Here is a 21,730-nt window from a genome sequence, read left to right as displayed (position 1 = left end):
ACGCAATGGCACCCGCCACCATCGGCGGGGAGGTGGCAGTGCCGTGGGGCCAGGCAGGAGAGCACGATGTGGGCACCGTTACCTGACCCACACCCTGTGTCCAGGTTTTCTGCACTAGAAGACACCTCATAACCCACCAGTGACACGACTCAGGTACACAACAGGTCACTCTACTTGCATTGATACCCCTGCTGATTGGCTTGAGTAGCTGATAATGAAGGATTCGCAAAATAATTTTTCCTTGATTTTTTTTTTCCTTTTTTATTAGCGGAGTATGAAAACAGGCAATAATTTTACAGAAAGCAGGACTGGCACAATTGGTACATAGCATCATGCTGCAGCTTTTCGGAAATGAATATAAACTCTTTTTTTTTTTCTTCTTTTGCCTACCAGAATAAATAAATATGATACACATTTGAGTTCCTCGATAGTGAATTCTCAAGCACAAGGTCTTACACTAAAGCTCAATTTTACAGCAATCTGTACAGTATATTACTTTGATTTCCTTTTTGTTCTCCTTTAAAAGCCTTTGTTCCTTTGCAAGATAGGTTTGACACACAAACACGGTTACACTTTGGAGCTGACTGTGCGCCTTGGGTCAGAAGCTGGGAAAAAAAAATAAATTGATTGCCTCCTGGCATGAGAAAATAAACCAAAAAGTTATTTTCCATTGCACAGACACATCTAAACTTCCCCAGGATGAGATGGCCCTGCTCAGTTGCTAGAGCTGTTAGAAAAGGCTTTGGCCATTTGTAGGGCACCAGATGCACTATTTAACTTGCTGTGGGTTTAATGTGTGTCTTTCTCACACAGCTTTTGCTGAGGGCTTTTAGCTTGGACCCCAGGCTATTAAAAAAATAGTAAGTTTTTGTTAGTATGTGAAAATCTCATATTCTTTACAAATTAATTCTGGGGCTACATTTTGTCCTTAGTTGTGGCATTGCTGCACTGAAATCAGTGCAATTATTCCACTATGGTATCACAGCAGTTCAGAGCAGTGGCTGGGTCTTACTTTATGAGTGTTGGCATTAATGAGAGCCTTCATTAATGAGAGGCACCCATACACAGAAGAGGTGACATTAGCGTGTCAGCTTTTGCATCTCTTCCCCAGGCAGCCTGAGAAAGCAGGGGACAACAACGGACGCCGCTATCTGTGCAGCTGGGAACGAAACAACGTGTCCGCAAAGTCTGTGGAAAACAGAGGACATTAATCATTATTGGGCTGTTTTGTAACATGGTAGGAAAATCGAACACACACATCAGAGTGGGGGATTTTTTGTTTGATCTTGTTTTCCTGAAAATTTGGTTGGTTGTTTTTTATTGCACCAACCTTTTCTTATCCCTCTGCTATGGATTTGGATTGAGAGCAGACCTACTCAGAGAAACAGCTTTTTTTCACTCGATAAAAAACACAGGAGATGTATTGTGTTGCTCTAGAACAGATCATAAAAAATCAGCAAGGGGCACATGGAGGGTTAAGGAGGGAGGAAAAGAAAAATCAACACAGCTTGTAAAAAACAGCAGGAAAGTTCTGTAATTGACTTTTTTCAAGCTTAATTGAGTTATGTTTCATAGCTACTGTAATTAAACTAATAGAATATGTTGGATTTGAATTTGCATTTCCTTTCTACATAAGTTTATTTAATCCTTTATGTATGAACTCTTCAGAAGTGTCCTGAAATTGCTCAAAATTGTCGTGTCAATGGAAGTACCACACATGGCACATGGGGACAGAAATAGCTCCAGTTCCCTTCTCTGTGTTCACCCACTGTGGTGTTTCTTCAGCAAAGATGAGCATCTCTTTGGCTGGCTGTGGTGGCAACAGAAACCTAGAGCTGGTTAAAAATCTCCACATGGTGAAATACCTAAATGAGAAATGAGATGGGGGGGGGGATCTGTTTGTTGATGATTATTTTCATGTTTGGGAGTGGTTTTGTGTTTCCTACACAGCAAATGATGATTTTTGGTTGGGGAAATACAAGCAAAACCTCTCTGTCTCTTTATTGCCCTATTCACCATTAAGGATATTTTCACTTGTTTGCCAAAAAATAAAAAAGAAGAAAAGAGAAAAAAGAGGTCCCTTTTTTGCCTCCCAGCATCATTACTGGATCTTTTCTCATGGGAATTAAGTATTTAGTATTTCTCCTGCACTGTTTAAATACCTCCTTTATTTTATAAATACCTATCAGACTTCTCTTGCAGAGTAGAAGGAATTTAACTGCAAACTCTTACCCTGAATATTGTGACCTGTTTTCTCCTAGGCCCTGATCCTGCAAGGACTGTAGCTAAAACATTTAAAAATTCAGTAAGTAGTGTTTGGAGCCGTAGCTGGTTCACCAAGGAGAGACAACAAAAGCAAAGCCATAGGAAGGGGAAAAAAACGGCAGAAGAAATCTCCAGATACATAACCTGGTTCAAAATAGAAATTAGGGAGATTTTTTCCCAGTCTCTCCATCACTGTGTTCAAAGGACCAGGCATATCCTTTTCTCAGCCTCCATGCCATGCTGTGCATTTATTTGGCATTTCTTTCATGCATAAAAAATCAACTTGATCGTCTGCATTACAAAACACAAAATGTTGCTTCTCTTTTTACATTTATCTCCCTGCGGCTGAAACCGTACCAGGGACGCCCTGCCCTGGCACTAGGTTGGCGCAGCATCCAGAGAAGATAGATAGGGGGTTTTTTTCCCCATAATAGTTCATCTGCCTGATGGGGTAGGATCTCTGGGTTACACTCCAGGCATTTTATGCCTGTGATGGAAGAAACTGTGTTATATCCAACTGCAATGTTTGTTAAAATGCATCATATCTCTGCCTCAACAAAGAGGGGAGGGAAACCTCATTCCATTTTGTTTCTGAGACTTCATTAACAACAACCTCATTTTAGTAAATAGCCGGGGCTGTCGGAAGGAAAGGGAACAAGCAGACCTCACCTTCTCCATCGCAAATCAGGGGGGATTTGCAGGAGTTCTTCCCGCCTGAAAAAAATTTCAGGTTTGTGAAGTTCAACGAGGAATGATGCAGAATCGCTCCATTCGGTCTTCCCACTATTTACACAGGCTTGAACTGGATGGAGAGTTTCTCCCTGTGTTTTTTCTTTCTTTTTTTTTTTTTTTTTTTTTGTCAGAAAAAGCCCAAAAGCCCAGAGGCATTAAAACATTTTGCAAGAAAAAGTCAGTTTTCACAGATAATTCATTATTAAACTTTTGCAAGCTGGAAGCCTAAGTTCTTGCTTTTTTTGCATTTCCAAATCAATTTTGGCTTTACATGTCAGCTTACTCCCATTGTGGATGTTTGATTTTGACTATAAGAAGATAAACCCCAAACTTGACATAAAATACTTCAGGGGCTCATATATATTTAAGGCAATCAATTTTTTCGTTCGTTTATTTTTAAATTTTAGATATTTCATCCTGATTCAGAATGGGAGAAATAATCTCCACACAAGAAATATTCTCGTGCCCTGGTCCAGGACCAGCTGCACCTCGATCAGCTGCTGCAGCACGCAGAGGCAGACAGAGGATGACACTGACCAGACATCCCTAGGGAGTGATGGAGATCCGGACCTCTCCTCTCCCAGTTTGCTTTCTGGGCTGTGCTGGCCTCATCCTGATGTCTGTGGTTTTAACGGCGTGCCAGATGCTCCGGCTCCGTCTGGGAAGTTCCCAGTAGCTGCTCCAAGCTTGCTGTGAGGATGTCAGCAGTACCACGGGGGACGAAGGGGGTCAGGCCCCAGGGTCAATTGAGAAGTGTGAAGGTGGTGAATGTTAAAATGAATTTTTGCACTGAGGAACAGGGAAGAGTTTCCCTCCATGGCTCGGTGGGGAAGGTCTCTTCTGCCTCCAGAAGATCACGGCAAATCTAGTGCTGGATCAAGTGAGCTTATTTCCTGCACTCTCTGTCCTTGCCTTGCAGAAGCAGGGCATAAATCCACATGTTTTGACCTTCCTGTGGCAGATGCTGTGGTATCCATCGTGACCTACAATAAGGCTGTATCATCTGCCCTGCTCAGAGCTGATGTCGCCTTTTCCAGCCCTGTGGCACCCAGGCAGAGGAGAGATGCCCGTCTTACCTGGGATGGCACAAGAGCGACTACAACCCTCTGTTCTCTGCCTGAAACACCCACTGACATAAGTTGCAGATTCATGGGCATCTTTTATTACTTAAAGAAGAGTTGAAGTCCAGATCTGGTCTCACTGCCAGTTACCACCCTTGTTTGCTTCATCAGCTCAGTCTAGACTGGCAACAGGGAACAACATCAGGAGGGGCATTAATTAAATTTGCAGTTGCTCTGCTCTGGCAAAGAAATTCCATAGCCTACAAATGTGCTGAGGTTAGCAGGAGGCAGAAAAAATAAAGGTGAATATAGCTTTTTGAGGAAGGGGGAGGAGAAAAATTAAAGCTTTGTTTTGGTGTCCCTGGTTTGGGTGACAGACTACAAAAAATGAAAGCTGGGACTTTCAGAGGATCTTTTTGGAGACAGTAAATGCACTTTGGTGGTCTTAATTTAATCAGATTCCTTTGAAAACAGCAGCAAAAAGTCTACTTCCTATGAATACATTTAGTTTTGGAAAAGTGGAGAATTCTGCCAGTCATGGGGGCTGATTTGACAAGTCAGGAAAACTAAAGCAGGAGAGAAAACCCCAGGACTGAAGTGCTTTGCACAACAGAAATATTTAAGGAAGATGCTCCTTTTTCCTTGGAAGCAGGTGTGGACAATGAACTGCTCTCTCTGGAGGTCTGCTCTTGCTACAACTCTATGAGGGATAAAACATAATTTCCCACCAATCTTGGCTATTCTTACATCTCTATTTGCAGGAGTTAGATGTTTTTTTCAAGAGGCATTAGTGGAGTTGAAAACACCCTTTCCCCCTGTGTTTTAAGAAGTAATTTGTCCCCTGGCTTCTGCCCTGGTGTGAAGTAAGGTGGGAGCAAGAAAAGCCGTAGGCTATGTGTCTACATTTCATGCTTAAATCAAATATGGACCAGCTGATCATCTGAAGTGAATTAGCACAGCTCTGCTCAGCGTGTTAGTGGCAGGCCGGGCTGACACTCTTGGGATTCAAACCTAGCACCTGCCACCGAGTCAGTCTGGATTTTTTGGTCCTAGGCAACATTAGAGATTAGATCTGGATATCATCCCTCCCTAATGCTCAGGATAACAGCAGCGGGTTCAAAGGATTTATTTGGTTTGGGGAAAAAAAAAAAAAAAAAGTGATTCGAGTTGGCAGAAACATTGCTTCTCAACAAGGAAAACCACCCCAGGTTGAATGATGGGCCACTCCAATGAAATGAGGCTGAAACTGTTCACTGAGATTATTTTGAAGCTGGTGAATTTTGATTACTTGAAAACCTTGTACTTTTGGCAAGTTTATCTACTCCCTCCCAGCTCCAGAAAATATAAAGAGAATATAAAGCCCCTGCTTATCACCTGCTTTGCCTCCAGCATTTCAGCATTTTTCACTTGTTACATTTTCACTTGCTAACCAGTTTCTGAAGCTGCAGGGCTTAAGGGTAGAATTTGGTGATCAGAGCTTTTTTCTAGACACAGCTTGCATTAATCAAGTTTTTGTCAAAGAACCATATAATTCATGGTGTATGAACACACCAAGAGTTCATACAAAGTTTTTATCATTCTCTATTGTCAAAGTTAGACCAAAATCCTCTCCAAAAAGAAAACCCTGTAATTTGTAAATAGAGGAGTTTACGCTTCGCTGAAGATCAAAGAGGAAACAATCTAAATCAAAAATAATCCTGTGAATTTGGCTTTCATTTTTCTCCCCAGCCAGCAGCATTTGGCCAATATTTTGTCCTCTGTCTTTGAACAAGTGCTATTAAAATGTAAACGAAACATGTTTGCCTTATAGGAAGTGCTTAAACAGGAAATTCACCTTCATATCATTTCCCGGCTGTTATAAAATTAACTTTAGCAGAGAAGGGAGAAGTGGGGTGGTGAAGTGCACAATCGTTTCTCTTAATCATAAACACCTTTAGGATGCTGACCCAAGAAGACCAGCTAGCTATGAGCTGAGGTCAGGAGGATGGCTGATTTGTAACTTTGATACTAGCTACTAAAATTGAGAAGGAAGGGGGAATAAAAGCAAAAGAGGTCACAGTTCTGTAACACTGACAGGAACACACAGGTGATGGGTGCTGTCAACATTATAAACTATATACAAGACAAAGCAGGACTCTTTCTTTTTCCAAAGAATGCAACAACAACAAAAAAGGTGTATATAACACAGTTGGCACATTATCGCAGGGATGAGGAAAGGGGGATTCTCCTGAATGTTACAGGCTTAACACATGGCGGTCCAGAGGACAGTTCATCTGTCTAAAGATACATCCTCTCCCCCTTCCTCCTTAAATATTTAGCGAAGACCAGGCCAGTAGCAATGTCTGATGCAATTGTGGTGCTAATAAGACGTTAATAAATGCAAAGTTTTCCCTGAAAGGGAGCACCTTACTCCAGGAAGAGAAGAGGGTGGGTGGGGGTTCACGGAGGGACATGGCTAGTGCCAACCTCTGGTGCATCTTCTGGCGGGCAATGGTGGCTCATCTGGCAGTCAGTTGGGTAGGGTGTCAAGCCCAAGGGATGCTGCGTGTTGCTTTGCCCGGAGCCTTAGGTTCTCAATACTCGTCGTTTTACTGTTCAGGCTTGGAAGGGAGCTGGAGGCCTGCAGGATGGGGGAGGACCAGACCTGCTGAGCATGAGAGAGCGACTGGTAGTACGACTGACAGTGCAGGGAGCTCAGTGGTGCCATGTTGACGTTCATGCCCAAGTAGGGCATGGCAGACGGTGTCCCCATTTCGAAGGAGGAGTAATGGACCAAGTTGTTGGTGGCTGCCATGTGCTGGCGGAATTGCTCCTGCAGGCGAAAGAGGCTCAGGGGCGAGGAGGAGTAGGAGTGAGTCTGAGCCAGGCCACTGCTGGATGAAGGCGTCACAGTCGCGCTGATGGGGGACTCTGTAGCAGGGAACAGAGGGGATGGGGGTTATTTCTACAGGCTGGATGCGGGTGCTGATCTGCACCCCAGTAGGGTTTGGACTGCAGCGTGGGCTTCTCTCTTGCATCAGGAAGGCAAATGAGAGGAGTTGTATTACCTCAGGAGAGCTAAACGTGTCTGTTCCATACTTAGCATCTTACAGCATAGAAATGGGGCTGACCTCTTCACTATGGCTTTCCTGCTGCTGCTGGGCACTGTTCTCCCCAAGCTCTAACCTGAGCAGCAGGTCTTTGCTCTTTCTGTGCTCCTGCTACAATAGACATCATGCCCTCTGTGGGTCCTGTTTAGAGCTGGGGACAAGAAGACAAGTCCGGGCAGCCTACCTGCAAGCACCCACGCCATAGGGAATAAGGGACTATACCCAACCACCAGCATACCCCTTAGAAATGCCAGGTCCTGACACCAACCCCCATCAAGATGCTGCCCCTCACCTGCTTTTGGGCTTGCTCTCTTGCAGTTCAAAGCCTTGCTGTCCACACCAGGGTTTTTGTCCACTTTAGTCTCCTCCAAGGTGCTCTTAAACTCCTCCTCTCTGTCGGTCTGGTCCTCGGGCGCTGACTCGCTGGCCGACTGCTCCGACAGGGTTAGATTGAGGTCCGTGCCTACCTCGCTTGGGAGGCTCTGGACCTTCTCGGTGTCTGGGGTGGTGGCCTGGGTCTCCAGCATGGGCGGCTCTGTCTTTCCCTCGCTGTGGCTCCCTTCACAGTCCTTCTGCTTCTGCAGCTGCTCCTTCTGCAGGCTACGCTGTTTCTTCCGGAATTTGGCTCTCCGGTTCTTGAACCAAACCTTCAATGCCACAAACAGCAAGGGGGAAAACTGGTGAGAATCCTGCTTAGTGCCAAATTCAGCATCATTCAGCCTGGGAGCTTCAGGGGAACCCCAAGTAATGAGGTGCTGCAAGCCCACTGTGCCCAAGTGTCATTCCACTTTGTTAGATCTTAGAGCTCTACCTGTTTTCAGTGTTTCTACAAACAGCACAACAAATATATTTTTTAAAATACACAGCCTTTATATTGATTCTTTAAGCCACTCCACTGGTGGTGTTTTCTGGGTTTTGGTTTTTTTTTTTTCCTAAATTGTTCAGGCAGTTGTCTGGTCTTCTGTCCAACCAGAATGTCTTACAGCTGAGTCTGATGACATTACATTGGCTTACGGTACAGTGCTGTTAGTTTCTAAAACCATTTGGTTATAAGTGTACCAAAACTATGGCAGCAGCACTCAAAATAAGTCATTACAGGCATAAGCTGTTATCTGGGAACCGAATTTAGGGAAGGAGGAGAGAATCCATAATTTTTAACTTATATCAGTAGACATGGATTGGAAGAAATATATTTGCAAATCTCGTTAGTGTTGTTTGGTTAGTGAGATGAGGAAACAAAAATTTTGAAGATCAAAATGACATTTATATAAAAGAACTATTTTTTTCTACTACTTATCCACTTCACACTGAAGAACTTGCTATTTAGTCTTTTAAAGCACAGCAATGCAAGAACCTCCGCAGCAGGTTATGAAGCACATTGTGCTAGTTGAAACTAAAAAAAAAACCACAAAACCAAACTTTGGCCTGAGATGTTACAAATATTGACACTGGTAGAAAAGAGCAGCTGGAATTACTTGGGTTTCTGGTCTTCTGAGAAAGCCGGAAAAGCCTTGCAAATAAATAAATAAGTAGACTTCTGTTGGTGTTTCTAAAATTTCCCTCAAAGAAATGTGAAAGAACAAATGAAAACCAGTGAACACTTCAGACAATCCTAAATTTAAAAAATGTGCGTGAGGATTAAAAATTTCTTTAGCAGATGTGTGACTTCAGATTATTTTATTCCTGCCCTACCCCCACCTTTGACAGCTTTACTGCCCCAAAATCTTTGGTTACACTGGAAGAATCTTGAAAGGTCAAGGGAAATGTCAACCCTCTGGGAACCCCACTATATTCTTTTAAACATCCCCGCTCACAAACGCACAAAATATCAGTACCTGGACTCTGGCTTCAGGTAGGTTTGTGCACATAGCCAGCCGCTCTCTCATCACCACATCTGGGTAGTGAGTCTTCTGGAAGGTCTTCTCCAGCGCCTCGAGTTGTTGGGCGGTGAAGGCCGTGCGACTTCGCCTTTGTTTGCGGTGCTGGGATCCATAACGTGCCTCCAAAATGATGTCTTGAAATGTACAGCCGTTGGAAAACAAGAAAAGTGGCCAATTTAATTATTGGAATTTGTATGCTGACAGTTGAATAAAGCACTTGCTAACACCAGATGAACCTACAAAATGTTTTTGTCATGGCTCTAGATCTAATAAAACACATACACGCATTTTGCTGGTTAATTGAGGTGTCCGAGGAGATAAAACCTCTAACTAGAAAGCCTGTTCTGGAGAGGCAACCTCTTTCTGTGGCAGCTGTGGAAAGTGTTGAGACTCCAATGCTAAATTTGATTGAAATAAGCCACTCTGCTCCAACATCAGCGGGGCAGACCCCACTGTGGCATAAGCTTCTTTCATTAAGAAACACAATTAAAAACAAGGTGGGGAGATTCACTGTTGTAATCAGGAGAGGGGCCCAACATTATCTGTCATGTTCTCCTTGAAGCCAAGGGCAGAGCTTCGGTAGGCTTCAACGCTGCCATGACGCGCTGCACTGATCGGTGGGAAGAGTCCGTGCAGCTCGAACGCAGCTGCCTCTAGTTTTGTTGGTTGCAGCTGCATTAGAAGACATGCATCTTCCCAGAAGCCAGGCTGAGCTGGCTCTTCTTTAGTGTCTCGTATGTAGCTCACTGTAGTCTTCAAGGCATGATATTGGAGAGCTGTTCTGGGCTCCAGTTCAGGAAAGCACTTAAGCTCACGTGCTTATGTGTGTTTAGCTTGAAAGCAAATGCTTTACTGAGCACAGACACTCTCCAGCATCTGGGGTGGAAACGCCAGCCAGGAACCAAGCCCAGCCCCACTGATTGCAAGCCCAGAGCTCATGTGCTGAGCTCTTCTCAGTAGAGAAACTACTCAGAAGGTCTGACTTTGCAAACTGTGCTTGCAAAATCGAGGGCAGAGAAGAAATTCAGACTGGGGAATATCTGAGGCCAACAGTAAAGGGTTTATTATTTTACCAGAGGCGTTATTATTGCACAACAGCTAGTGGGAGTAGAAAGATCTTAAATCAATGACAATAAGTTACTTTAAAATGAAAAAAACCCCACTTTATTATGCAAGTTGGGACATGCTGTGCTACAGCATTGGAATCGAAATAGTCTGGCGAGAGGTTTGCTCTCAAAGAGGAAATGCAGAAAGAGTCGTGTCTGGTATCATTTTTAATTCAGTTAAGAATGTGACTTCCAGTAGAAGGGAGGAATGAACACACTAGAAAACAACATAATAGGGAGAAAAGTCGGCGTAATCAGTGTGCGGAGCCAGATGAAAGCTCTCGCTGCTGTTTATTTGTGCTTTTGTCACGAGCATCATGGCATGAATGTAAACAATAAAACAAAACCTGCTGTAAGACCAGCCCGAGAACCACACAACCAGGTTCCAAATATGTTGGCTAAAGAGCGTAGCAAATCAGCTTTGCACTACTCAAGCATTCCTCTTCCAAACTTCCAGCTGTTTCATTCTAGGTCAGCATTTGCAGCGACTTTCTGGGCAATTGCCAAAGCCACGTGGTTTTTGGCAACCTGGAAAAGATGTGATCAGGCTAAAGGTCTTCGGCCAAATACAATATAGTGTTGGTTGCATACAAGAGACTTTTGTGCTCGAGGTATCGGAGCTCCTCGGGGAGTTAAAACGCTGGTAATAGCTGCCACTTTGGAGGCAAAGAGACTGTCCTTGATGCATTCAAACACAGCTCACAGTACAGCCAGGAAGGAAGAAGGGATGTTCCAGGATGAGAAATTGAAGCTACCCCAAAATGTTTTACAAAGCTAACATTTGTGTTTCAAGTACAAGAAATCAGGAGAAAGGACACTGGTTAAACACCCTACCTGCAGGCTGGAATATTCCCGAATTTCTGGAGTAGAGGTTAGACCTACCAGCTCCCCAGAGGCGGCAGCTCATGCATTAAGTTTGGCCACTCCAATGAAAGCCAACCAGCAATTATTTTAATGTTTTAACTATGTTTTCAGGCTTTGTGCAAGAAGGAGAATATAAATTGCAGGTGACGCTTTGCAGTTACAATCAGAAACCTCTGTTTTCTGACTTAAGGTCATTTGCTTTTGTGCTGCTTTATTCTGACTGTCCCTGGAAGGCAAATGAGATCTATAACCTGAACTGAAAGATATTCAGAAGTAATAGAATGTGAAGCAACTGCAAAGGAACCAGCTTGTAGATATATAATGCCTATCCCGCCAGTGCTAAGCAGACAAGGGGACCGTGGGATTTAATTTGGAAAGTCTTCCAGGTGGGTTATTAATTTTAAAGATAAGAGGTCAGAAAACCAATTGAATCTCCTGGTCAAGAATATGAGAATAGCTTTTTTATTCTTTTTTTTTTTTTTTTAATCTCCCTCTCCTTTTACTCTAGTTAAGGTCAAAGACATTAAGTCCTCCATGCTCTGCTGTAAAAGATACAGGTGATCACAAAAATCTTTCAAGAGATCCTTGCATCTAGGAAAGGGGTACCTTGAGACGCAAGGTCTGCAAGGCACATTGCAGAGTTCAGGACCATCTGCTCCCGTCTGACCACTCACACGCTGAAAGGGTGAGGGAAGGAGGGCATGGACAACCAGGACAAGGAAAGTGCCCACCAGTCATCACTCTGCAGCCCAGCAGTGGAGCCAGGATTAGAGTCCAGGTCTGCTTGATCCCACTTTGGTTCTTTTTCTATGAGGACAGCGACTCCCAGCTCTGCCCTGCAGCTCCCCAGAGATCCCACAGGCCACAGTGAGTGGTCTGAGGAACCATGTTAAGGAGGTCACTACTATCAGCTGGATAAGGGAACATTGCTGGCATGAAGATTTGAGATCCTTATTTTGGCTTAAGCCCATGTCTCTTAAATTTAGCCCACTAAAGTTGTCTGAGTAGATAATTTTTTTCCACCTACTCTAGGCTGGAAGGAGTCACTCCACATTTTTTTTCTTTAATATCAGACAACTAGAAAGCTATCTTAAAGCAGATGTGTAGTTTTCAGGCAGTCAGGGAAGATTGTTCCATTCTGGGAAGGTCTCTAGAATCACATCTACGGTAACTTCTTGCTTTAGCTTCAGTATACTGGTTGTCAGGTCTGCTCTACCACACTGCATCCAAGTCCTCACCAAAACGGTGATGTTGCAGCTGTTGACCATTTGCCTTGCAGTAGCCTTTGATGATCTCAGCCAGATCTGGGTGTTTTGTGGTAGGCTGAAATGTAGAGCAAATATATTTGCCGTACCATACCAATATATTCTTAGGTCTCCATCAATTATTTTTGAACAATTCTTCTTACCAAATCATAAAATACTATCTGGACTTTGCACTTCCTTCTAATGACAATATGGGTATAGTGCTGTTACACTTGTGGCTGAACACAGAAAAACAGATCAGATGCTCTGGGGCAGCAGTTCCTGTCCCACTGTCCCACCATCAACAATGCTGTGTAAATAACACTCTCTGGGTAAAGTCACATGCGATTTTCTTTGAGCCTAAAAAAGTTCTTTTACGGAAGGCAAAATACAACAGCAACAGAGAGTGAGCCAGCAGGACCTGCAAGAAAGCATCACCCAAGCTAAGGTCTAGGATCCTCAGGAAGAAATAGGTCAAGGTGAGACCAAAAGAAGATCCAAATGAAGATTGTTTTCCAGAGAGAAAGAGTGTTTGGTAAGACAAGAAATGGTAAATAGTTGCAAGAAGGGGCAACATGGAAGAACAAGCTATGGCCTGGGATGGCAGGACATGGCTGTTAGGGGATGCAAGTCCTGGGCCCCTCAGTGGGGGAATCCAATTCACTGCATGCTCATATTCATTGTGTTGTTATTTAATAACAAGAAAGTAAAATTTTCTGCTATTTTTTGTTCACTTGTTAAAACATATTTCAGTATATTTTTAATTCTCTCTTTTCAATCCCATATAGCAGGGCTGCGTCCCTTCTCACCCCCAGGCTCCCCAGCCATCGGAGGCCAGTCTGCAGCAAGGTGCAGCGGTCTGCTGGCAGCGAGCACTGGAGGCCATGTGTCACCTGCAGAGCTTGGCCACATGGCCGGTATTCAGGAGCACACCATGCCAGTTGGCTATGCCACACTCCAACTCCTGAAGAAGAGTTTCACTCAGTGCAAGCAACAAGGTGTTTTTTTTTCTTTTTTTTCCCAGGGAAGAGCAAAAGCTATGAGTTGTTCTTACCAGCCAGTCTCTCTGCCAGGGTGAGGGCATGCACCGAGGGCCTGTAGTCGGGGGTGTGCTGGGCTTGCTGAGCTGCCTGCTGGTGGAGGTTGTACATGGCGCTCAGTGAATTCATGGCATGGAGGGAGTAACCGTTCACTCCATAGTGCTGCATGGCGACATAAACCTGAAAAACAGCAGCCGGAGGAGAGAGGTGCTTAGGAACATGCTATTCCAGGGTCCTGGTGTCTCAGCAGAGCTTTGGAAATGCTGAGCTCAAACTTTAGCTGACACATGCAAGGCTCACTTCCAACCTCCCAACTCCAACAGGTTCTGGGACAGGAATCAAAATACCTCCTGCAGATATAAAGCACCAGTAACACCACTCTGGCTTCCAAGCTTAAAGGTCAGCATCTGACTGTATCCTACTCATGATATGCTGAACAAAAGATAGGAAAGGAATTTTTTTTACATACCATAATACAATATATCATATTATTGTTACTTCTAATGAACCAACTTAGCTCTATCCCAGAACTAGCTGGGATTTTGTCCCTGTCGTCACCTACAGTGGGCAGCTCCATAATCCCATTGCTATAATGACAAATAACCTTTTTTATCTGAACCCACTCACATGTAATTTATTTCCATTCATTTTACTTAAGGTTCTTCTTAACAAAACACAAATGACACAGAAAACAGGAAAAAAAAAACCCATGTGGTGTAAAAGAAAATAAATCTGTAGTGTAATAGGACCAAAAATGTTATGACTAAAGAGGGAATTAAGGTTTGCAATGAATACTGACATTTCATAGCTCAATAGCAAGGAAATTATTTCAAAAAACTAATGGCTTTTTTTTCTACTCTGAGCTCTGCATGAAACTTCAAGCTGTTTTTCCTTACAGACCATCTGTAAAACTGAACTAATATTGATCTCAAAAGCTGAGTGATGCTTCATTCATCCATGTTATAAATGACTGAGGTCCTCCAGGATGCCATTTCTGTAGTTTGTAAGACATCGGAAAGGAAGTTGTGAAACCTTTGCCATAAAAGAAAATTTTAAAAACACCATTTACATAAGCATGTCATCGTCTGGAAAGTCAAAGAAGCCAGACCATTCAGAGAAAGAGGTCCAGCTGGACTAACTTAAGGAAAGCAGACAGGTTATCTAGGAAACCTCTTAGAAAACAGTTCTGATCACTGGAGGGAGGTGGTTCAACTCCCAGGATTTTAGGAGAAACCTGATGCATTGAACAGCAAAAATTTGGATGAAAAATTATCTGTTGTTTTTTCTGTACTGACGAAAGACCTTAATTTTTGCCTGTAGAGGATTTATACCATGAAGGACAGACTCACAGTGAAGAGGGAGGAATGGAAACAAGTTGGTCCCACTACCCGCCCTGCTCTGAATTACCATTCTCTCCCAAACCACCTTGATGTAGGAAGCACAAACATGAAGTGATCTTCTTTAACCTCCAGAGACCAAGCTGTAGTTCCTGGGTAAAGCAGCTGAATTCTGTGCTGTAGGGTCTAGCAATGACCTGGGGCATCTTCTGGCTTCACCGTCACAAGCACCTCTCTGTCACGGTGCCCAGGAACAGAGGAGGGAAGCCATGCATCTGGAGTCTGGTCAAACACCCTGCCAGCTCAGGGATGGTCCTCATTGCTCTGGGATGTTTTTTTTTGACTGAGTGATTTTGTGTTATGAGTGTGAGTGCTGCCTTTGGGACTGTCTTCTCAAAGAGGCTGCAGTAATTATAAACAAGTAATTTGGGAACCTAGCACTCAGCCTCATTCCTGTTTCCCCAGGTCCCTTCTGCTCTGCCACCACATCATTTCAGTGCCAAGAGCGCTGGTGGAGGGCGACAGATCCAGGTGTGGTGACACTGTGAAGATCTACTACACACCCTGATGCCACCTTCATCTGCTTTGTGTCTCCCTGTTTGTCCACTCTGGGTTCACTCCCCAATTATTCTTTAGTTTTAGACTCAAAAAAACCTCGGTGGCTATCCAGCACCTGCATAGAATCATAAAATATCTCAAGCTGGAAGGAGCCCACATCCCACCTCCCTCTGCAAAATGCCAGCCACATCCTTATGGCCCACGAAGAATGTTACTGGTCACATCCTTTCCTACCACATCCTATATAAGAGTATAAAGAAAAAAAAAAACCCTACCTCCTATTTCAAAGTACAGGCAGACATTTTTTATATGAATAGCTCATTTATTGAAAAAGGGTGCCTGAGACATATGTTGCAGCTAGTTCTGGAAAGCAGGGGAAAATCAGATCTGCTTTGTTTTATGGTATCCAGGCAATTAATTTTGAATTAATTTGCAAAATGTTTCATTTCAAAATTTACACAAGCTTAATTTTTAGAAAAGCAAAGTCATCCCCAAAACAAAATAATAATCTTCATCTATACCCTATCAAGGTTTTAGTCACTTTGACAGGAGAGAAAGCCAACACTATTCTAAGCTGAACCACTGTGAAAATGGATGTTTTTGGTTCAGATGCTGACCTAAGCACAGGAATGCCATAGCTCTGCTCTAATCAAGCTTATGGAAGACCTAAGCAATGCCAACATTGTTTGCTGGTTCTCTGATTGAAGTGAGTGACTTCACATGCCAACAGATTTTTGGCATTTGTATTTTCCTCATGATAGGTACACAGCAAAATTACAGCAGGGATGTTGCTTCGCTGGACTGCACAGCTTTGCTGCTGGGTGGCACATGCTAAGGGACAGGAGCACGTCCCAGTGACATATGCCGTTGACATGGCCACAGAGGACATCTCCCATCACCTGGGGAGGACCTGCAGGTCCCCGACCTGGACACTATGTTGTATGATTCTGGTGGCATCTGTGGTGCAGCCTCACCCCTTCCCCAGTGTGGCTCGTTTCCGAAGAGCATCATCCCACCCCAGCCTGCGGCAGAGCAGCTCTCAGCACGCACCAAGTCGGCTCGGTGGGCAGCCGTGCTCAGCCGGTCCCCATCGGCAGCAAGATCACGCGAGCTGGCTGGATAGTCATTCGCTGCTTCACTTTTGCAGTCCAAGAGCAGGACTGGTGTTTCTGGCCAACGCAGGCAGGGAAACAGAGGTTTGCATCTTCATTTTTCCTCCTCCCTTCCCACCCCCTAACTTGTGAACTGGCTGACCAGTTTCACCAGCTTTGGCTGGCAAGGTGGAGGTCTCAAAGCTTATTAAGTTCCTGTGTGTTTCATGGAAACCATTTGAGGACACAGAACCTATTAACTGCCCTGGGCTGCTGCCAGACCTCCATCCTTAACAGATGTTGGAGAATCCACACCAGGGCTCAGCCATGCCCAAAGATATGTGGAAGGCCAAGTGTCTTTGACTCCCAACTCATGGAAATGCACGTTTCTTTTCTAATCCCCCTTGCATGCCGTTGGTTGTGTACCAAGCTGGCACATTAAGGGAAAAATGAAGAGGGAAAGGAGGGGAATTATCCCATACCACACAGTCTTCCGAGGACACTGCCAACTATGTTGTGTCTGGAGCCCAGTGTTTCCACTGAAACACTTGCTTCAGGAAGATTTCAGTTTATTTGATTGTTAAAAGATGCTTTTGTGTGTACATGTGTGTCTGAATGAACTCTTCCGGGTGGCCTAGAAAAAAGTGCATCAAATAAAAAATAAAGAAAATAAAAAGCAGGGGACTTAATAATGATGGACTGAGGATGGGAGTCAGTACCCATCACAGCTTTAGTGATAACTGCCTGGTGTGCTGCGGTGCAGACGACGGGCAGAACTTCCTACCCACTTGTGCAGCAAATGTATCATCCCATATTCAGTATAAAAAATGAGGGAAAAGGAGATATCTTGCATTTACAGAGCGAGACTGTTCAGCCTAATAAGCAAAGTTAACTGAGACCGCAAACAGCTCCTGTTTAACTGTCAGCTCTGAGCACACTCCAACCCCAATAAATTAAATATTTAAAAGACATCATGCAGCAATTTTTTTTAATGGAGAAAGCCATTCATCAAGCCACCACTGTGTTTCACAAGCTGTCGAATAGTGCTTACACTGGTTAAAATAATCTTTATATTTCATTAAGCAACCAAATAAGCTGATCCCTCCCCACTGGCTGTATAGATGGTTTTAATTTTCAAAATCTGCAAATGCATCTTTTATGTCTCTGGGTGGCTGGAGGGCCTCAGGAGCAGCCGCAGCCAGGAGGAGGATGAGAGCAAAGTTTGAGCTCCTGCTTTGTGAAAGGGTATGGGTTTGAGCAGTTGTCGATACAGCTGGGAGAGTAAAGTAGAGTCCATCCTGAAAGAAAGGGGATGCCTCACCCTGATTTTGTGCATCAGAGATCGTTGAAGAGTTGGGAGTGATGGATAAAGGAGATGGAAGCTGAGGAAAAGTGCAGGAAAATAATAGGTGAAAGGAAAATCTCTCTACAGGGTAAGAGGAAAATTTCTCTATAGGGTGAGGCTAGCCTGGGTTTGCCCCTGCCGAGAGCCTGTGGGCTGATGCTGCAGCATTTGCTCAGCACAGGGGGATGGATGCCTCCGTGCAGTGCCTGGGGCAGGTGGTTTCCTTCTGCACGGCCCCTCAGGGCCACATCGGTGACTCTCCCATCCCAGCATCAAAAGACTTGCTCTCTCCCGGCTACCCACATTTCGCAGCACCAGGCTGCAAGGTATCCACGCCGTGCCCTGTGCCAGACCCTGCCGGGGTTCCCACTCCTTCTGCCTTTGCAGTCCTGGCATTACTACCGCAGTCCCAAAAACTCTCCTATGGCTTTTACCTCTCACTTAAGTTTTCACCATGGGAGTCTCATGGATGCTGTGCCCATTTTTCTTCCCAAGCCTGCAGACCCCTTGGGCTGCACAGGCTGTGTCCTGCCAGGATCCAGCCTCACAGAGAGGACCGGGGGTTCCCCTTAGCTTCGACTGCTGCTGGCTATGAGAAACCCAGGTTTCTCCATCATCTGCATTGCTTAGAGGCCAGGCGGTACACGTCTCTGCCCATCCCAGAGAGCAGACCACTCTTTATTCAGCTGCTGCTGTTCAATCTCATGCAAAACAATTTGCACATTTACCAGCCAGGAACGGGAACCCCGTTATCCTGGAGCAGAGCTGCGCTACTCCAGCTGTAACGTGGCTCCCATCCGCCTCTTCCCTACACTGGCCTCGAAAACCTCAGGTTCCCATAAAGTCATATAGCACAAGAGTGGTGCAATTTATTGTACACCACTTAACAGTGTAGCATATAGGGAAAATTTGGCCCTGGGCTTTAATATTATCAGCTTTGTCTTCTCAACTTTTGTAAAAGGCTTTAAGTTTCCCTGTTTAACTGGTAACTAATTTCATATCCAGGCACGTAATTCCATCCTGAGACAAGATGCAAAGAGGAGAGAACCACGCATTTCCTTGCCAGATGAAAACTCCTGTTCCTAGCGGCTTGTGTTTGTGTATGTGTGGAATTGAAACAGATCTGGGAACAATAAAACATCCTTTAAAAATGAGATATTGAGGTTTTCTGAAAAGCACCTTGTAACAAAACATCCATATTTTCCCTTCTATCAGGGGAAAAAACAAACAAACAAACAAACAAACCAACCCCCCCCAAAAAACCAAAACCCACCCTGGAGCTGTATTAACTGCACCCAAGAATTTGAGATCAGGGACATTTTCTGCTCGCTCTTCTCCTCATTTCACCCCCTTGTTCCCCCCATCAAAACGCCTTCAGTCTGTACCCAGCTTCACCTGCCAGCCACACACAAAACTTTTAACAAAAACACAGAACTGACAAAACTCATTAGGGGAGAAAGGTATCAATCCCTGCAGCCTGCAAACTCAAATGTCACTTGTGCTGGCCACAGAGCTTGTCCCCATGCTGAGCTGTCCTGAACAAGAACATCCACAGCATCTCCCTGTGCCAACGCTGCTCTGGAGGAAAGGAATTTTAAACCAAGACACTGGTTTTGCTGAAGTCCATTATTCTGGAGTAACAGACCCCTTTCCCCCCACAAATCTAGACTGAGTCAAGATGGAGGAATTTTCTTCAGTAGCTTATTCTGGCCAGTTTTCCCAGCTAGAAGTAAAAAACCGCCTAGGACAAGACATGTGCCCTTCACGAGCAAATGCTATTGGGTGAGATGAGTTTGAGGCTGGATGTAGGACTCAAAGCTTTGCAGGGGCTTTGGACCATTTTCTCCTTTCCCTTCAGCTGGGCTCGCCAAATACTGAGTCATCCCAAACTCAAAAAAGTACTGAGTCTAAATTCATTGACCTACACAAGATGCTCAGATGCCATCATGAAGAATGGGGTAATAAAACATATGAGTTAAAAATACTAAATTTGGGGTTAAAATTGGGTTTTACCAGATCCCACTTTTGACTGGTGGGCACCGTGGGGTGTTAACGTTATAATTTCATTAAATCTGTCCAGAAATTGGGAGGCTTGGTGGTGATGATGGGGAGGTGTATGAGGCCTTCTTTATGTGGGAAATAAGCTGTACTAAAAAAGTTACATCTGGACTTCAGCAACTCATTGGTAGAAGTGGATTTCAACACCATAGTTGATTACTGATTAAGAGATATTCGCCAGAGATGCATTTGAAGTTTGGAAGAGCTCACCACCGCTTCGGGTCTGCGCCCTGATGCAAGACACAGCTTGAACATGGGAAAAGCATCAGGAAAAAAAAAATCATGAAAGAAAAGTCTGGTGCTCTTGTCTGGTGTTCGGAGTCCTGCAGGTGACAGAAAAAAATAGGAGGAGCCCTGTCAGGTAAAAAGAAAAGTTGCAGTCCTCCAGCCTGAGTGCCTGCTCGGGCAGTACAAATTGCTACTCGTGTTTATGCAAAGCACAGGAACCCGTTGTTCATTACTAACGGGGAATAACAGCAAATGGTTTGTGCTAACAATGTCCCCCTTATTACTGCTGGCAATAAACATCATTGAAAATAAAATCACAACCAAATATTCCCCCCTGCCCGCCCCGGAGCTGTTCTGCTTTATGATTTTATGCTTTGAGTCCTTATTCAGAAACACTTTAAATCAGCAAGATAAATGATGAATCTCTGTCTCTGCTTATCTGACAGTCTAGGAAAATAGGCTTACTCTATATACAGACATTGGTTTTATATGTATTTGGTACTAAATGAATTACATACCTGGGGGGGTCTGAATAAATGATCCTTGCAAGAGGTTTTCTTCAATCTTTTTTTTTATATCCCTAAATCTTTAACAAATATAAAGGTCCAAAATCATGCAAGATAATAACCAGCATGTTATAAATCAGTTTTGTTCCTCACGTGAGATTGCTGAATGTCTAAGGAAACAATCTCACCTTTGTAGTGGATGAAATATAAATAATTTGAAATACTGCAACACATCATATTTTCTCATTCAAACGTCAAAGTCTGAGAGCAACATGCACCATAAAACCAGGCTTCCAAAGGACTTTTCTTATAACTGAAAGAATTGAGAACGCCTCTCAAAAAAATCAAGATTTCCTTATTTGTAATCTTTCTGCAATATTTTTACACCTGTGTAAATCCCTGGAATTAATCACAGTTAATTTCTTAGTGCAGAGTGAGATCTTAATTAGACCTGGTCTAGTTGAACAAGTTGCAACCCGCCGAAAGCAAAACCTGACTGATTACACCGATTCTTGCAGCTCACATTCAGCTACTACTACTGACATTAGTATAAATGAAAAAGATCTTTTTCTTAAAACCAGGAGGTTTGCTAGCAGCTGAAATTTGGAAATACTTCCAGTTAGGGAGAGCGTCACAGTTTTTGGGTAGACGTCAAATAATTGCCTCTGTCAGGGCTGTGTTGCTGAAGAGCACAGCAACTGCAGTCGTAATGCTCATTTATTTGTAGTGGAAGCATAATAGGATGCGAGAGGGTTTGTGACTTTTATGAAACAAACCTCAGAGCATCCTGCTGAGATGGGGAACTTTTATTGCAGGGCTCTACAAACTCAGACACCAGGTTGCAAACGGCTGAGATAACAGGCCTTGGCTGACAGAGGTAATTCTTATCAGTTGCTGTGATTTTTATTTAAGGTTTTTGTGAAATCATTTCCCCTCCGAAAGTCCCAAATAACAGAACCGAGTGATTGATGAGACCGTTCCTGGCAAAAGACTTTCCAGCACCTCTGTTTGCAGAGGCATGCTTCAAAGGGCAGGCTCACAAGGTCTGAAATAAAATAAAACAAAATAAAGACACCCTCAAAGTCTCTGCTTTTGAGCCAGGCATAAGTTTTAAGGCTTGGAGCCCAGCGATTTGCAATGTAGAGCCAGGACTGGGATCACTAAACATCACTGTGGTGTTAAATCTCTTGCTTGCTATAATTTATACATAACAATGAGTGCTTACAGATCAAATCAGTATAAATGCACCTCCCTTCTCCCCTTCGGAGCAGCGCTCAGCACTCGGTAAAAGCTCTTATAATCTATATTGAAGCAGAAACATTTTCC

At 43.9% G+C, this 21,730-nt stretch overlaps 1 protein-coding gene across 2 annotated transcripts; it reads right to left on the bottom strand.

The window, feature by feature from the left end:
• Positions 1-6,567: 6,567 nt before the first annotated feature.
• DMBX1 (diencephalon/mesencephalon homeobox 1) lies at positions 6,568-13,449 on the bottom strand. Of its 2 annotated transcripts, none has more exons than XM_009468142.1 (4): positions 13,296-13,449; positions 8,983-9,161; positions 7,440-7,794; positions 6,568-6,968 (listed from the first exon to the last, which is right to left on the bottom strand). In XM_009468142.1, exons 1-4 carry the CDS (start codon positions 13,447-13,449, stop codon positions 6,568-6,570), a joined length of 1,089 nt encoding a protein of 362 aa, XP_009466417.1. The 2 variants fall into 2 exon arrangements, with proteins under 2 accessions (XP_009466417.1, XP_009466416.1); XM_009468141.1 differs by having other exon boundaries at positions 8,983-9,178; positions 13,298-13,449.
• Positions 13,450-21,730: the final 8,281 nt, after the last annotated feature.

This window comes from Nipponia nippon, unplaced genomic scaffold (assembly GCF_047370975.1).
Source record: "Nipponia nippon isolate SJK-2023a ecotype South Korea unplaced genomic scaffold, ASM4737097v1 scaffold_5, whole genome shotgun sequence".
In the NCBI taxonomy this organism is placed as follows: Eukaryota; Metazoa; Chordata; class Aves; order Pelecaniformes; family Threskiornithidae; genus Nipponia; species Nipponia nippon.
Note: the sequence above shows the minus strand (reverse complement) of the source record. Positions and strands in the feature narration are given on the sequence as shown.

What these genes read in the sequence shown, in the direction of transcription:
- DMBX1 (XM_009468141.1), bottom strand. Translation starts at nt 13,449, where the DNA reads ATGCAGCACTATGGAGTGAACGGTTACTCCCTCCATGCCATGAATTCA. An exon ending in TACCTGAAGCCAGAGTCCAG is followed by an intron (nt 7,795 to 8,982) that starts GTACTGATATTT and finishes GTGGCATTGAAG; the next exon opens with GTTTGGTTCAAGAACCGGAG. An exon ending in GAGAGCAAGCCCAAAAGCAG is followed by an intron (nt 6,969 to 7,439) that starts GTGAGGGGCAGC and finishes TCCCTGCTACAG; the next exon opens with AGTCCCCCATCAGCGCGACT.